The sequence below is a fragment of the Apus apus genome, chromosome 1, assembly GCF_020740795.1.
Source record: "Apus apus isolate bApuApu2 chromosome 1, bApuApu2.pri.cur, whole genome shotgun sequence".
NCBI lineage: Eukaryota > Metazoa > Chordata > Aves > Apodiformes > Apodidae > Apus > Apus apus.
The window spans coordinates 190,181,890-190,197,267 of NC_067282.1; the positions used below are offsets into that span (position 1 = coordinate 190,181,890).

Genomic DNA, 15,378 nt, shown 5'->3' on the forward strand with positions numbered 1-15,378 from the left:
TGCATCTGTGTGTTTTTAACTTATGGTAATACCTTTGTAAACTCAGGAATAAAATAATGAAATAAACTGTATTTGTAAGCATCCTTTGTTCTAGAACCAACTGCCTCAGTTTTTGATCCCATACCAATCTATTTAATTCATCATCAACCACTGCTTGCTTTTCCATAGAATTCATTAATACTTCATGGTAGTACTGACCTTGACATCACCAGCCCATCCTTGATGGGGGGCATTCCATACTCCCACTTCTCCAGGGCAGTAACTCTAGAAAACCTGCAGGCTTTCTGGAAATACAGCCAGCTGGCAGTCTGTGTTAAACTCCTTGTTAATTGTATGGTTGCCTACTCCTGATGAGCTCAGGTTAAGACTGGCAGCTCTGAGGGGCAGTGAGAGTTAGGAACAATAAGCCAAGCCTTTGGAGTTTAAACTCAGCTTAAACACCAAATTTAACCACTGCCTAAACTAACAAAGAATGTCCTAATAAGTAAAGAACTGCAAGGAACGTTGAGTACTTTGGGAACAAATACATGTTTGTCTCTATATAGTAGCTGTAGACAACCCAGTTCCTCTAAGTATCAGGTACCCCATTCTGGTATCCATCCATAAGCAGGAGAGGCAGGTAAACCAAAATGTTTCTCAGAAGACCTACATGGCAAACCTCAAGGAGTGCTTACAAAGCACAGTGCAGCACCAGAAGCACTTGTGTCAGCTCTCAGGTGTGGATGCTGGAATCAGTGTTCCTGTACCTGTGCAGCACTCTGCCAGTGTTACCCTACTGAGGCAAACACCCTTGTTAAGGTATCACCTTATCACACGTTATCATGGGAGCATCACTGATCCCAGCTTCATAAATCCTGCAGATATAATCCTGCCTCTGAAGCACTGGAGGTCCAAATCAGGTATTGAAAATGTTCCAGCTTCCTCTCTTTCACCTTGTGATACAGGTGAGGTATGAAAGTTCAGAGGAGGCAGCAGTACAACATTAAGTGCTTTGAAAGCCTCCAAATGTCCATTTTGATAGAAAGAATTACAAATTTTCTTGAAGAACATGTACAGATATTCAGTTTTGGCTACCACCAGAAAAAAAGGATGGGCAGACAAAGTGCAGCACAACACACTTGATGAGCCAGCACGAGCCAGGGGAAGGAAAACCTTTCACAAACTCCTCATAGAAAATGTTGGTTTGTGATTACACTGACATAGATGCATCATCAAATAATATTTTAAGCTATAAAATGTATCTAGGCTGGTGTGGATACCTCAACCAGTATGTTAAGCTAGTAAGTGTAACTTTTTTTCTTTAACTTTTGCCTTGGTGAAAAGCAGGAATGTTTGATTAACAGTTGATTAATAGATCCAAATTTACTAATTTTAAGTGTGTATTGGAAGACACCTGTAACTTTGCAGGGTCAACAAAATCTACATTTCCAATTTTTGTAAATTATTTAATTCAGTTAGATAATGCATGTAGGAGTAGGGCACCATCATACTCTTGCAGGGCAATGGCAAAGCCTCTCACTGCCAACACATGCAAATCAACTGCCTGACCGATACTATGGAAGCTACAGCTCCCAAAACCATTCCAAATAAAACCACCCATGAAAACAGCTCATTCAGGTCTCACAGTAAATTACAATTTCACAATTTAACTCATGGCAACAGTAATAAATTATTTATTATTTCTACACTGATGAAACAGATTGACAAGCATTAGGAACTGGGAGCCCAAATTTGGAATGTGTATCAATTGTTAAGCAGCCACCTTTTTATTATTTATTTTATATTAAACTGACCAGACTTAGGTTTTACCCATGTTCAAAAAAGGCTCTCTGGTTTAAGCACAGCCATCTCCTGTTATTTTAAGCTACCAAAAACAATGTCAGCAGTTCAGCCAGCTAATCTGATGACATAATCCATGTGCCATTAGGACTGTCAGAAAAGGAAAACAAGTCTTTTATTTACCATGGTCATTTTCACACACTGATGTTATACCCATTTTATTTCAGAAGAGTCAAGTCCTTCCAAGCTCCATGTTTTACTACTGCCTCACAAATCCCTTTAGAGAGGATGATACATTCTGTAAAATCATCTTTAAATCAATAAATTAGCACAGCCATTTCTCCTGGATAATTTATTTAAATAAACCTTGTCACTTCCTTGGGACATGGTATGTATTTTGCCATTGATTTTGTTGGGAAGAAAAGGATGGTATTTGCACTATTGGTTTTTAACTGAGAATTAACCAAAATTAAAATGGAAAACAGAAGCTACAGATTTCCATATTAAATACAGAAACACAGACAATACTCAGTCTGTAAGTCAGTTTGCCGGTCTGCTTACTGCAGTGGATAACATTTCAAGTCTAACTCGGACTTTACATCTCCCCCAAAACATATTTTGTTTTCCAAAACACCATGTGTAAGAATCTGGGGCACACTCTGACAAGTATTTTGCAAGTACGCAAATTTCAATACCTCAGAGAACATTAGGGAAAAAAAACCCAAAATGCAGACAGCTATACAGTTTTATACACATCCCAGAAAAACAATGCAGCATAACAATAACAAATAGTATGTATTTCTAACTAATTAGGATAGTAGTTTTTCTTCAACAGGATGCCTGCATGTGATTAAACTATACTCATGTGGGGCTTTTGGACCTGGTGACTAAATGAGTTCGATCATCCTTTCAGAATGCTAATTAAGTTATATTGACAATTTAACTGACTATATCTATGGTGAACAATCCTCTCTGAATTCTCTGCCAGGAACCAGGCCCTAGGAAGTCAGCTTTACCATGTGTAATTCAGTGTTATAAAGTAAAAGCACCTCTCAATACCCTTTAACACCAACACTTATGTAGCACAACACCAGACCAGTACCTCAGCAGTACACACCATCTGATGACATCCAATGGGTAAGGTCCTACCACCACCCCAGCATCATCCATACTGACCTTATTAACTGTTCTGCACAAGTCTGACACCCCCCTGGTGCCCCTCTCTGCTCCCAAAGGGTGGGCAGCGACTCTGTCCCATTAGCAGAAAGAAGGAAGGGCCACTGATAGTTTACAGAAACTTACCTTTTTCTAGTCTACCAGCAATAGTTTGTGCCCCAGAGATGCCTCTTCTGGCAGTAGCATCATTAAAAGGGTATCATCCATCAGGGGTGCCAAAACAAATCAGGGAAGGGTTAAGAATGATTTACAATGTTTGAATCCTGTCTGGGACCAGCAAAATATTTGATGAAAAAGAAAAGTAAGTACAGGTTCCCAAGACTTCTGTTTATGATCAACTTAAGGTACTGCCAAAAGTCAGTTTTTTTCTCTTGTGGACAGAAATGGACAGAAATGCCAGTGGCAAATTGTGCTCTGCCTGGTACAGCTGCTCTCTCTGCTTACAACACAGCACAGATTACCCCATGTCCAAGCTTCTTCACTTATGGCTAACTATACCACTTTCTCTGAAATGCAGGATGAATGGCAATGAACTGTTTTTATATCTTAAAAAGCTCTCATTTTCCTTTAATAAAAAAATTATTTCCACATATTCATAAAACATCTTTTGTTGACATTCTGCAAACAATACTATCCAATAAGGTGCTGATTTTTTCTTCCTGTGGAGTAACTTTGTACATCTGCAGAAAAAAAAGATTAAGATAAACATAAAAGCTGTGTAAGGAAGAAAAAAATTGATCACATGCCTCCTAAAAATGTGTAAAAAAACCCCCAACGAACAACTTTCCTCTCCCCCCCGAGTTTTTGCACTGGAAATTCCTGTCTTGTCATGACTACAAGACAAAATTGGGACTGCGGAATCAAGCAAATTCTGAAACTGCAAGACATAAAGGAAAGCTAAGAAACTGAGAGCAGCACTTCTAGCTCCACATGTGATATGTTATGATTTGTCCAATTTTATTATTCACATGTTTCTCAACATTACTTTGATGGGCATGATCAAGATGATTTAATTTATTTGAACTTCATCAAGTGAAACACATATGCTTCAAGATACCTATCTGGCATATGGTTAGAGCACACATGCCCTAACACAGCTCCTAGCAGCTAATCAACACATTTTTATTTTAACTGCCCATGCTGGGACTATTTATGGGCCTAAGATCATGAAACTGTTCAGGACTGAAAATTTATTTTTAATTAAATGGGTATTTGCCAACAGGAAGCAGAAGTGCCTGAATGGTAGGCAGCAACCTGGAATTTATTTTTATGTTGCAACTTCCTGACAACATTAAGAATTTGAAGACTTAAAATCTGTGATTTCAGGGTGTGACAATTACAACTTGTTTCAAGTAAAAAAATTCTAAGGAAGAAATAATTAAGGTTCACTTGAAACAAGTTCTAAAGAAATATAGACCCTACATTAATTATGTCCATTGATATTTAATTAGACAACTAAATATAAACTGCCCCTTTTCTTTATGCCAGTCATCTTTTTTGGCTACATACCTTTTTAACTTTGGCAATGTCTGTTAGTTGGGGAAGTTCATCTAGAGAAACCTGTTGGCCTTCCACCTGAGATGCTACATCTTCCAGATTTACAGTTTTTCCTCTGTCCACAACCACAACAATGAGTACTGCTGTGTCACTGTCTGAAATGCCAAACTTTTTAAGCGCATCTGAAATCTAAGAAAAGAAGAAAAATACAAAAATATTATAAGTTACTTTCTCACTACATATAAGCAACCCTTCCAGTTACTGGGTTAAATAAACCAAGAGCATAAATTGACACATTTTACATTAATGGAATTCTGATGAGCTAGAAGAGATAACAGCGTATTAGTGTTATTAAAAAAAACAGTAACTTCTGTTAGTAGCCAGGTAAACAGTGAATACGTGCACTTAGTTTGGCTGCATGGATCTCAGCAAGCTTTTCTAGCAAAAAAACGACATTTGTTCAGTAAATCTTACATTGTTGTTGGGTGAAAGGCTGAAAATAATTTCTGCGTTGAGAGTTCTGGTCTTCATTTTACCTATCTTGTGTAGATGGACTGCTTTGTTGGCTGCCACGAGAATTTGAAAAGGATCTACAATCTGTAAAACACAACAGAAGAAGCTAAACAGAAATTTAAAATACTGTTTTGGACTCAGACCACTTAATTTTGAGAGTCTAAGTCTGCAACCGTAGAAATGAGCAAAGCAATATTCTGCTAGTTATTTTAGTGATTCTTGCTCTTCCAAAATCAATGTGATTATTTCTAGTGTGGGGTAATACTTGACACAAAAATAACGATCACACTCTCTCACTGAGGTTGCTGAAATCTTTTGAAAAAAGGAGTGCATGAATAAATTTTCTAATCAGCAAACTGACAGATTCTTTTTTTCCCTGTCCTAATTACTGCTTTGCTAATCCTAATAAAAAAAAAGACTAAGAAAGAAAGTAGTTAGGGGTTGGAAGGATCACAAGGGCTCCATAGAGTAGATCTCCTGACAGCATTCAGCAATTAGTACTACATTTTACGGGTGGAAGTAGACTTAAACAGCTCCACCACGTCAGACGCCAAGTGAATCAAGAGGACAACTGTTTGGGCCCGTTGTGCCAGGGCTCTTCCTTTTACACAGATAAACCTTTTACGCCGTAGGACACTGCAATGAAAGCACATGCGGGGCGGGCGTTGGCAGAGAAAGGGAAGAAGTACGCGCACACAACTCACCATGGCGGGGTTTATTAAGGCGCCTTCAATGGACCCTTCCAGGGCCTTTTTCCGCAGCGCGGCAGCGTTCTGCACCTGGCTGAAGAGGAGCAGGGACACGCTGCAGTCGGGGAACAGCTCCAGCCGGTGGGTCAGCTCCATCCCGCCCGCCCGGCGCAGGCCCCGCCGCCTTCGCCCAGGACGCGCCGCTCCCGGCTGGGACAAAACACGACTTGATTAGCAGGCGAGCGCCCACAGAACGGCTCTCGGCGCTTCCCGGAGGGGAAAACCCCGCGCCCGCAGCCAGCCCGGCCCGGCCCAGCCCGGCCTCCCGCCCCGCCGCCCGGCCCGGCCCGGCCCGGCCCGACCTCCCTCCCGGCCCGGCCCGGCCCGGCCCCCGCCGCGGCGCCTCCTCCCGGCCCCGCCCGCCCCGGAAGGGCGGCCCTTCCCCGGGATGGAGCGGGCCGAGGCCTACGGCTTCTCCGCCGCCCTGAGCGGCTCCTTCCTGCTGTCCTGCCTGCTCTTCGCGGCCACCAGCCGCCGCCAGCGCGGGCCCTACATGGACGAGCTGTTCCACGTCCCGCAGGCACAGGCCTATTGCCAGGGCCGCTTCCTCCAGGTGCTGCGCGGGAGCCGGCGCGGCCCGGGCGTTCCCCTCAGGGGCCGTGGCTTCTCTAAACATACCGTGGGCGCTTTGAAAAGGGAGTAATTCGCGGTGGTTGTTGCCCAGAACGCTGGCCTCTGCTTTCTGCTGCCTGGCGGGGCTGTCGTGCGCTGGGCGGGATACAGAGTGTTAAACAATTTCAGTCTTGCCAAGCCAGAATTTCCCTAAACGTCCAGGCTAAGGGAAGTGGGGAGCGGGTGGGGATGGTCTGTCGGAACAGACATGGTCCTGTAACATGGACGTGGTTTAGCCCAGGACTCAGAAGAGTTAGGTCAGTGGTCGGACTTGATGATCTTAAAGGTCTTTTCCAACCAGAGCAATTCACTGATTCAGTAACCTGTCCTGTGTCTCTGGCCCCATTTTTGCGTGGTAGCAGCTCCATAACCCTGTTTCTCTCCGCTTCCCAGTGGGACCCCATGATCACCACCCTGCCAGGCTTGTACCTGGTCTCCGTGGGGGTGGTGAAGCCCGCAGCGTGGCTCTTCGGCTGGACGGGCAGCGTGGTGTGCTCTGCAGGAATGCTCAGGTTTATCAACCTCCTTTTCGCTGCTGGGAACTTCTATTTACTGCATTTACTTCTGCTGAAGATCCATCAGAAGAACAAGGTACGGCCAAAGTAGAATAATTTCATGTGCTTGTACAAGCAATTTTGATGACTCTATGTGCGTTCACTACATATTTGAGCTGCCCTCATTTTTATATAACTGCAGGTACTCCTACCACTTTGGCCAAGGAGGGCAAGTGTAAAGTCTTGCATCTGGGGAAGAACAACCCCGTGTACCGGTACAGGTTGGGGGCTGACCTGCTGGAGAGCAGTGTAGGTTAAAGGGATCTGAGGGTCCTGGTAGACAGGAGGATGACCATGAGCCAGCAATGTGCCCTTGTGGCTAAGAAGGCCAATGGCATCCTGGGGTGTATTAGAAAGGGTGTGGTTAGTAGGTCAAGAGAGGTTCTCCTCCCCCTCTATTGTGCATTGGTGAGGCCGCATCTGGAGTAGTGTCCAGTTCTGGGCCCCTCAGTTCAAGAAGGACAGGGAACTGCTGGAAAGAGTCCAGCGCAGAGCCACAAAGATGATGAAGGGAGTGGAACATCTCCCTTATGAGGGAAGGCTGAGGGAGCTGGGCCTCTTTAGTTTGGAGAAAAGGAGACTGAGGGGTGACCTCATCAATGCTTACAAATACGTAAAGGGTGAGTGTCAAAAAGATGGAGCTAAGCTTTTTTCAGTGATGACCAGTGATAGGACAAGGAGTAATGGATACAAATTGGAGCATAGGAGGTTTAAGGTGAATATCAGAATTTTTTTTTTTTACTGTGAGAGTGACAGAGCACTGGAACAGGCTGCCCAGAGAGGTTGTGGAGTCTTCTTCACTGGAGACATTCAAAACCCGCCTGGACGCATTCCTGTGTGATGTACTCTAGGTGACCCTGCTCTGGCAGGGGGGTTGGACTAGATGATCTTTCGAGGTCCCTTCCAACCCCTGGGATTCTATGATTCTATGAATGGAGTGGATCATCTCCCTTATGAGGAAGGGCTGAGGGAGCTGGGTCTCTTTAGCTTGGAGGAGACTGAGGGGCGACCTCGTCAATATTTACAAGTATGTAAAGGGTGAGTGTCAGGAGGACAGAGCCAGGCTTTTTTCAGTGATTTCTAGTGATAGGACAAGGGGCAATGGATGCAAACTGGAGCACAGGAGGTTCCATGTGAATATCAGGAATAACTTCTTTGCTGTGAAAGTGACAGAGCACTGGAACAGGCTGCCCAGAGAGGTTGTGGAGTCTTCTTCATTGGAGACGTTCAAAACCCGCCTGGATGTGTTCCTGTGTGATGTGCTCTGGGTGATCCTGCTCTGGCAGGAGGGTTGGACTAGATGATCTGTTGAGGTCCCTTCCAACCCCTAAGATTCTGTGATTCTGTGATTCCTTTTCTCTAAGTGTTTTTAATGTTTTTTCTCTCTTAGGGTGCCATCCTCTAAAAATTTGCTCTTGTGCATAACCATAAGTAGTTCCCTTGAAATGGAAGTTAAAGTTAGTACACATATACACTTACTGTTCCAAGGTCTGAATGTTCATCTAGTTGAAATTGCTTAAGACTCTTCAAAAAAACTTAAGCCAGTGAACCCTGTGTGAAGCCCTGTGAGCTGCATTTAAATTAAAATGTGTTCTTTGAAAAGATTCCAGGTTTGATGTAAATATTAAGAATGGAGAAGAATTAAAGTTGGAAAGAAACGAAGGATAATTCAGGTTGGATAATTCACCCTCCAGCTCAAAGCAGGCCAGCCCTAGGGTCAGACCACATTGCTGAGGGTTGGAGCCTGGAAAACTCTCCAAGGATGGACAGTGACTGCACAGTCTCTCTGGGCAATCTGCTGCATGCCTGACTGGCCTTACAGTGAAGAGGGTTTTTCTTACATCCAGTCTGAGCCTCTCATTTTAGTGCGTGACTGTTGTTTCTTGTCCTCCCACTGTGTACCACTTCAAGGAGCCTGGCTCCCTTTACCTGTTGACACCTGAACAGGTATTGGTAGGCTGTTGATTGATTCCCCCAGGCTATATGTCATGTGAAATAAGTTTGTGTATTTCGTTGCCATATTTTTAACTCACCTGCAGTACACTTCTTGTAACTTTGTATAGTCTGACACTATGTGTTGGTGCAGCAGAAAGTTAACAAAAATATAGCATGTGTGCTTGTGCAGTAGTGGAACAAGAAGAGGACAAGGGATGTCATATTTTATTAATGGAATTCTTGAATTATACTTTTTGGTTTTTTATTGGATGTTGCTAACTATGTTTTTCTGCTTCTTCTCTAGGCTGTGTCTGGTTTCCAGAGAATCTTGTCTACATTAACTCTTGCAATGTTTCCCACCCTTTATTTTTTTACATTCCTTTATTATACGGACCCAGGATCAGTGTTTTTTACCCTCTTTGCCTATTTAATGTGCCTTTATGGTAACCATAAAACTTCAGCTCTGCTTGGATTTTGTGGCTTCATGTTTCGTCAGACAAATATTGTGTGGACAGTTTTTTGTGCTGGAAATGTTGCTGCAGAGAAGCTAAATGAGGCTTGGAAGACAGAATTACAGAAAAAGAAAGATGAAAAGATTTCTTCCAGGAAAGGATCATTTCCAGAGTTGTTCAGAATATTGCTGTTTCTTATTAAATACCTCATTTTGCCTAAAAACTTAGTTACACTTGCTGCTTTAACTTGGCCATACATCATATTAGTAACTGTGTTCTTTGTTTTTGTCTTCATCAATGGTGGAATAGTTGTTGGTGACAGAAGTAGCCATGAAGCCTGTTTGCACTTTCCTCAGCTGTTCTATTTTCTGTCCTTTACTGTCTTTTTTTTGTTCCCTCATTTATTGACCCCTACTAAAATCAGAAAATTCTTCCTGTCATTACAAAAGCACCCTGTATGGTACAGCTTAATTGCTGTCATCTCTTTATTCCTGATCTGGAAGTTTACCTATGTCCATAAGTATTTACTAGCAGATAACAGGCATTATACATTCTATGTCTGGAGAAAGATCTTTCAAAGACATGAGCTTGTAAAATATGTGCTAGTTCCAGTCTATATGTTTGCTGGCTGGAGTTTTGTTGATACACTGAAATCAAAATCGATATTCTGGATCTTAATGTATTTTGCATGTTTATTAGCAGTCACAGTTCCTCAAAAATTGCTGGAATTTCGTTATTTTATTTTGCCCTTCTTAATATACAGGCTTAATATTCCATTTCCATCTCTATATAGACAACTTCTGGAGTTGGCTTTTTATATTGCTGTCAATGCTGTAACTTTTTATATTTTTTTAAACAAAACATTCCAATGGCCAAATAGTAATGAAATCCAGAGGTTTATGTGGTGACTTTTTCCTTTTTTTGTTGTTTTTTTTTTTTTTTTAATACTTTCATATCTTTAGGAAACCAGTTCTGTTTCAGGACTGTGGGCTCTGGAATGAAGCAGAATGTTTAGCATTATGTAAGGACTTTTTTCCTCAGTTGAATTCGAGGAAATAAGCTGTTTGCTTATATTCTTGCAGCTGATTGTGAGACCTGGTAAGTTGTAATGTGAAGATAATACATACATTGAATTTATGAGCTGCTGGAATTAACAAAATCAGTATGAGGGGAAATTTGAGAACACCTTTCTGTAATGAATGTGAATAAGGAAGATGTTTACAGTCATTTTTCATTATCATAAAATATTATATGACATGCCTGGGAAGGTATGACAGTATGTAAGTATGTTTCAGAGGTTTCTGTTTAAAATAAAGTATTGCAGTATTTACCGTTTTGTTACTGCTTGGTGCATGTTTACTCCTCGTATCAGGTCACTTCCATCGAGGTTTGCTAGTGGTCAGAGTATGAACCACTACTACAGTTTAATGTTTTCAAAACCTCCTACATCCCACTGAATTTTCCTTATTTTTTTGTCAACGAATGCTTACATTAGTTTTGCAAACAGAATGTAAGCTCTTAAATCATTAGAGGATTTAGAAATTTTTATTTCAAACTGGTATTTAGAAAATACAGTGGAGACTCAGTGCAGGCACCTTCTTTGAGGGAATAAATGTTATTGTACAGCAAAAGATAAATTGCAGTTGATAGTGTGACCTGTTAGAAGGGGGGTAATTTATGTCTGTCAGGCTGAACCTTGTCATTTAACAATGGAAGGAAGTCTAATGAATACCTTTTTTAATGATCAGGCTTTTATGTCTTTGGGTTCTGTGTTCACAGGTTTGTATTGAAGTAGGATATGAGTGCACTCCCAAGTTGAACTGCTTCTAAGATCTTTGACATGTAATCTTAACAAAATACTAATGGTATTACTGAATTGGTCTTTTATATGTTTTTCATATATATACAACTCTAATGGAACTAGGGAGTATATATTTTTACAAAGGTAAAATACAATGTGTGTATATATATATCTTTTAAAAAACATGTAGTTCATTATCATCAGAATAAGTGAAGACTGTAATGGTTTATGTGAGTAAATTACTGTAATTAGACTAAAAAATATCTGATCGCTTAAAGTTAGCTATTAAGCAGTTTTATAAATATAAGTTATGTGGCAGGGGGGATCCGAAGCATCACATACTGTGTAGCATCTTTAAGTACTTTCTTGTTCTGTAGTGAAAATTCTGCAGCCAAATCTATGCAAACATATCAATTATTGCCACTCCAGTCACTCCCAAATGGAATTGTTTCTCAAAAGGTCAGTAGTGTTAAGTTATTTACTCACATGTTGGTACTGTTCTTTAGAGTTTGCAGATCAGTGCCCAGGCCCTGCTTCCTTCCCTCTACTCACACTGTGAAGAATGTGATTAGCTCAGGTTATCCTGCACAATGTGTTTGCCACCCTCCTGCTTCTAAGGAAACCTTAAAGCCACTCCTCAGTGAGTAGGTTTATTTCTATTGCATTTCAGGTGTTTGCCAGGTCACTGCATCTTGGCCTGTTGCTGGTATGGTAATTACTTGATAATATGTGTACCATAGGGAAAGCCATTTTTTATTACTCCCTCTTTGCTTTATCTTGTCCCTGTTTTGAAGGGACAAGAAAAACCCAAAAATGGGTTATTTTTCAAGAGTCCAGTGTGGTTCTTGCAGAGTCCAGGATGTTGTCTTTTGTTGTGATTTTTGTAGGATAGATTTGGGGGGGGAAGTCTTGCATGCCTTCTGCTTCCAGTTTTGTTTTTGTATACCATACCAGTAAAAATGTAAACAAGGTAAAGAGCAGATGGGTGGTTTAGTACAATTTCATTTATGTCCTGAAATATTAGTAGTGAATGAGCTGGAATAGTAACATGGGAAGCGATGGGGCTCTGGCTAGAGTTCTGAATTCTAGATCTATTGAGGGTTTTTGTTGTTGTTGTTTGTTTGTTTGTTTGTTTGTTGCCCCCCCCCCGCCGCTTTTATGTAGGGGAGCAGGTGTTCATTCTTTTGATAAAATGCAAACACTCCTGTGCTTACAGGGTAGTTCACAGGTGTTCTGTTTTGTCCAGCATGTCTATTGATGGTGGTATCTGAATGCTGTAGATTATCAACATGGTTAAGAAACAGTGTTTATGCTTCTTATTCTTAACAGAGATAGCAGCCCTGTTTCAAGTGAAAAGAACCAAGTTTAAATATATACAACTTTATTGCATTTCTTACGTAAAGTGAATGCAAAAAGTCCCCCCAAATTTAGAGCGCAGCATCTTTCTAGTGAGTTCCACAAGACACTAGAAAATCACATGTAGAGAGATGTCTGTGAAATGTTGGGGTTTTTTTAACCACTATTACAAGATGGCATAATATTTTATCACAGGATTTATCATTATATATATATATATATATATTTTAGAGTACAATTAATCTCTACATAGGTTGCTAATTCAAAAGCAAGCTGAGTTGATGTAAGTTTAAATGAAAGAGGGAAATCCATTAATTACTTAAACATTGAAGAACAATTTACTTTTAGAATAAAGCTATGCTTTCACTTTTGATGATGAACCATAGGGAGTTTGCAGGTAATAATCAGTGTTAGCCTGATTCAGAAATCAATGTGGTTGCAATTTAGTCATAATTGGTCATTAACATCTCTTAGAAATTTGAAAAATGCCAGTAGCACTGTTTATACCTAGATACAAGAACTAGTTAAACATACTTGATGATCTTGGAGCAAGTATCTTTATGAAAATGGATTTTAGTATTTTGCCCCTGAAATACTTCCATTGTGGTTTTAATTTATTGGCTATTCATCATAAAGGCATGCAGAAAGGACTGTGTTTATCCTGGCTTATGTTGCCAAGGTCTTCTCATTTCAGTAGAACCATAATTGCTTACTTGAGGTTAATTCCTCAGCAGGTGCCATTTGGCAGTGAAATTACTTACAACAGCATTAAAATGATAGTTTTATTGTAAATGTTATTAATCAGCTATCCATTTAGAAAAAAAATCACACTAATTTGTTGGAATGTCCAAGATGAAAACAAAAATAGCTTAGCTAACAGTTTTATAATTGCTGTTTGAAAAGAAAGGCTCAGGTTCAGTTTTTCTCAGACAGAAACTTGATGATTTTTCAACAACTGTCAGAATAATAAAAATAGAGAGCTTGACAGGCCACAGCATGGCTGAATTGTTTTGAAGTGGGGGAAAAAAAAACACCCCCAAAATTGAACACATTGGTTTTTTTCCTTTAGTTAAAGATAGATGGTTATTTGGGAAGACAGAAGGTTTGATAATCCTGTATGTTGTGAACTGTATTTTCTGTTATTTGTGAGCAATCTGTATTTAATTCAAGTTCTTTGACAACACATGTTCACATTCAAAATTAGCCTGAATTTTACAGCACGAGCAGTATGTGCCTGCTGAAATATTTTTATCTGTTACGGGCTTTTTTTTGTGTGTTTTTTTTTGTTTTTTTTTTTGTGATTAGATTAAATAGATGGATTGCTTCTGTTTAAAGTATTGTAGGAAGAAATATTCTATAGTCTCAGTTAATTTTTGTCCTGTTAATGCCGATGTGGTTTTATTCACACGGTGGCAGTCTTGTGCCATCTCGCCGAGGTGACCAGCTGCTTAAGTTATAACGTCCGGGTTTTTGGCAAGACTGTTTCTGAGAATTAGAAAACTTCTGGTTCTGTCACAGCTGATTGCTTGTTTTGGTAACTGGTTTAGCTAAAATATCCTTGCATGTAATTTTAAATATCTGTTGTATGTTAAGTTTTAGAAGTAGAGCAAATTTGCACATCCTTAAAATGTCTTATTTTGATATTTTTGGTATTTGTGGAATTTTCATGTCTGGTCTGAGAGAGCAAAATGAAACTTGAAACCTTATTGGCGAAATGATGTGATTATTTTAAGCAGTGTAAGTGCTTAGAAAGTTAGCAAATTTCCTTTTGTTGTTTTATTATTAAATTTCTCATCATTCTTATTTTCTTCATGTATTCATTCTATTCATTGCTATCTAAAAAGAAAAAAACATTGGAGGACAGATTGAGGAAAGCAAAGAAGTAATTATAGTTTTGAGACTGACACATGGTGATTTTCTGAAATATTCACTCTTTTTAATTGGGTGATATACATAAGAAATATAAATGCCCGTGTCTATTAGGCCTATTGTAGTTGATGCATTTTAAACGCATCATCTAAAAAGTGTAAAGCCAGAGTCCATCAAAATGACTGCTTCTATTTATCTCAGATTCTTTGTCTATATTCACTATCCTAATTTTTTTTCCCCTGGAAAGCTTTGCTTTCCTTGCTTATCTCTTGTTAGATAGGATATGCTTTTCATTTTCCACTCAGTGACGTTTGTACATCAGCTGAGGCATATTTTATAGAAAAACATCCTTCTTAAAATTATGCTTTAGATGGATGCAGATAATCAGTTTTACTAACAAACATCATTTTGCAACCAAAACTGACTCTCTCCATGAGACAGAAGCGCTAACCTAGCTAGCATCGTGTAGCTAAAATGGCCCTAATTTGTGAGGGTTTTGTGCTTAATCACAGAATATGCTTAGGGCCTCATGCTGTTCTTTCAGCTTCAGGGATAGTTGGGATATGAGGAGCAGGAAGGAAGAGGAAAAAGATTGGTGCAGGCAGTTTCCACTGCAGCAGTGCTGTAGCTAGGAGTGTGCAGTGCTACCTGGAGCAGGAATGAGTGGGGGGCTTCTGGGGGCTGTGGGCACTGCTGTATGTAGCAGTGCATGGCAGCTTGCTAAAGCGTGTGGTGACACGGGAGAGTTGTTTGCCATGGATGAGTGGAAATGTCTTCTCTGGCTGGAGGGAGAAGCTGCTTGTTACTGGAGCTGGTCTGATCACTGTGAGTGAAATTGCTGAAACTTGGGAGCCAAATAGTTTATTGGAAGATGTTTTGGTACTTGGCTTGTGGATCTGTAAATAAAAACTGTTCTTACTGTGTTCAAGAAATGTTATGAGCTTACTTGAATTGCAACTGTGGGTCAGTAATAGGCAAGGGGTTGCTTTGCTTTTCAGATTGTTAGTTGCTCAGCTGCTCCAGTGTTACTGTAAAGCAAAAATTGCTGTATCTTAAAAAATAAACACTTTAAAAACAATGTCTTC

At 40.3% G+C, this 15,378-nt stretch overlaps 2 protein-coding genes across 3 annotated transcripts; one reads left to right on the top strand and one right to left on the bottom strand.

Annotated features, from left to right (window-relative positions):
* Positions 1-1,930: 1,930 nt before the first annotated feature.
* Positions 1,931-6,004, bottom strand: TPRKB (TP53RK binding protein). The gene is made up of 4 exons (XM_051629910.1): positions 5,670-6,004; positions 4,927-5,049; positions 4,465-4,641; positions 1,931-3,635 (listed from the first exon to the last, which is right to left on the bottom strand). The coding sequence occupies exons 1-4, from the start codon at positions 5,808-5,810 to the stop codon at positions 3,549-3,551; spliced, it is 528 nt and encodes a 175-aa protein (XP_051485870.1). The 5' UTR covers positions 5,811-6,004; the 3' UTR covers positions 1,931-3,548.
* A 40-nt stretch (positions 6,005-6,044) lies between these two features.
* Positions 6,045-13,681, top strand: ALG10 (ALG10 alpha-1,2-glucosyltransferase). 2 transcript variants are annotated; one of them, XR_007890659.1, is made up of 4 exons: positions 6,097-6,267; positions 6,720-6,917; positions 9,120-10,365; positions 11,577-13,681. XR_007890659.1 is itself a non-coding variant. In XM_051630062.1 (3 exons), the coding sequence occupies exons 1-3, from the start codon at positions 6,103-6,105 to the stop codon at positions 10,173-10,175; spliced, it is 1,419 nt and encodes a 472-aa protein (XP_051486022.1). In that variant the 5' UTR covers positions 6,045-6,102; the 3' UTR covers positions 10,176-10,598. The 2 variants fall into 2 exon arrangements, 1 of the variants encoding a protein (XP_051486022.1); XM_051630062.1 differs by lacking the exon at positions 11,577-13,681 and having other exon boundaries at positions 6,045-6,267; positions 9,120-10,598.
* The last annotated feature ends 1,697 nt before the right edge of the window (positions 13,682-15,378 follow it).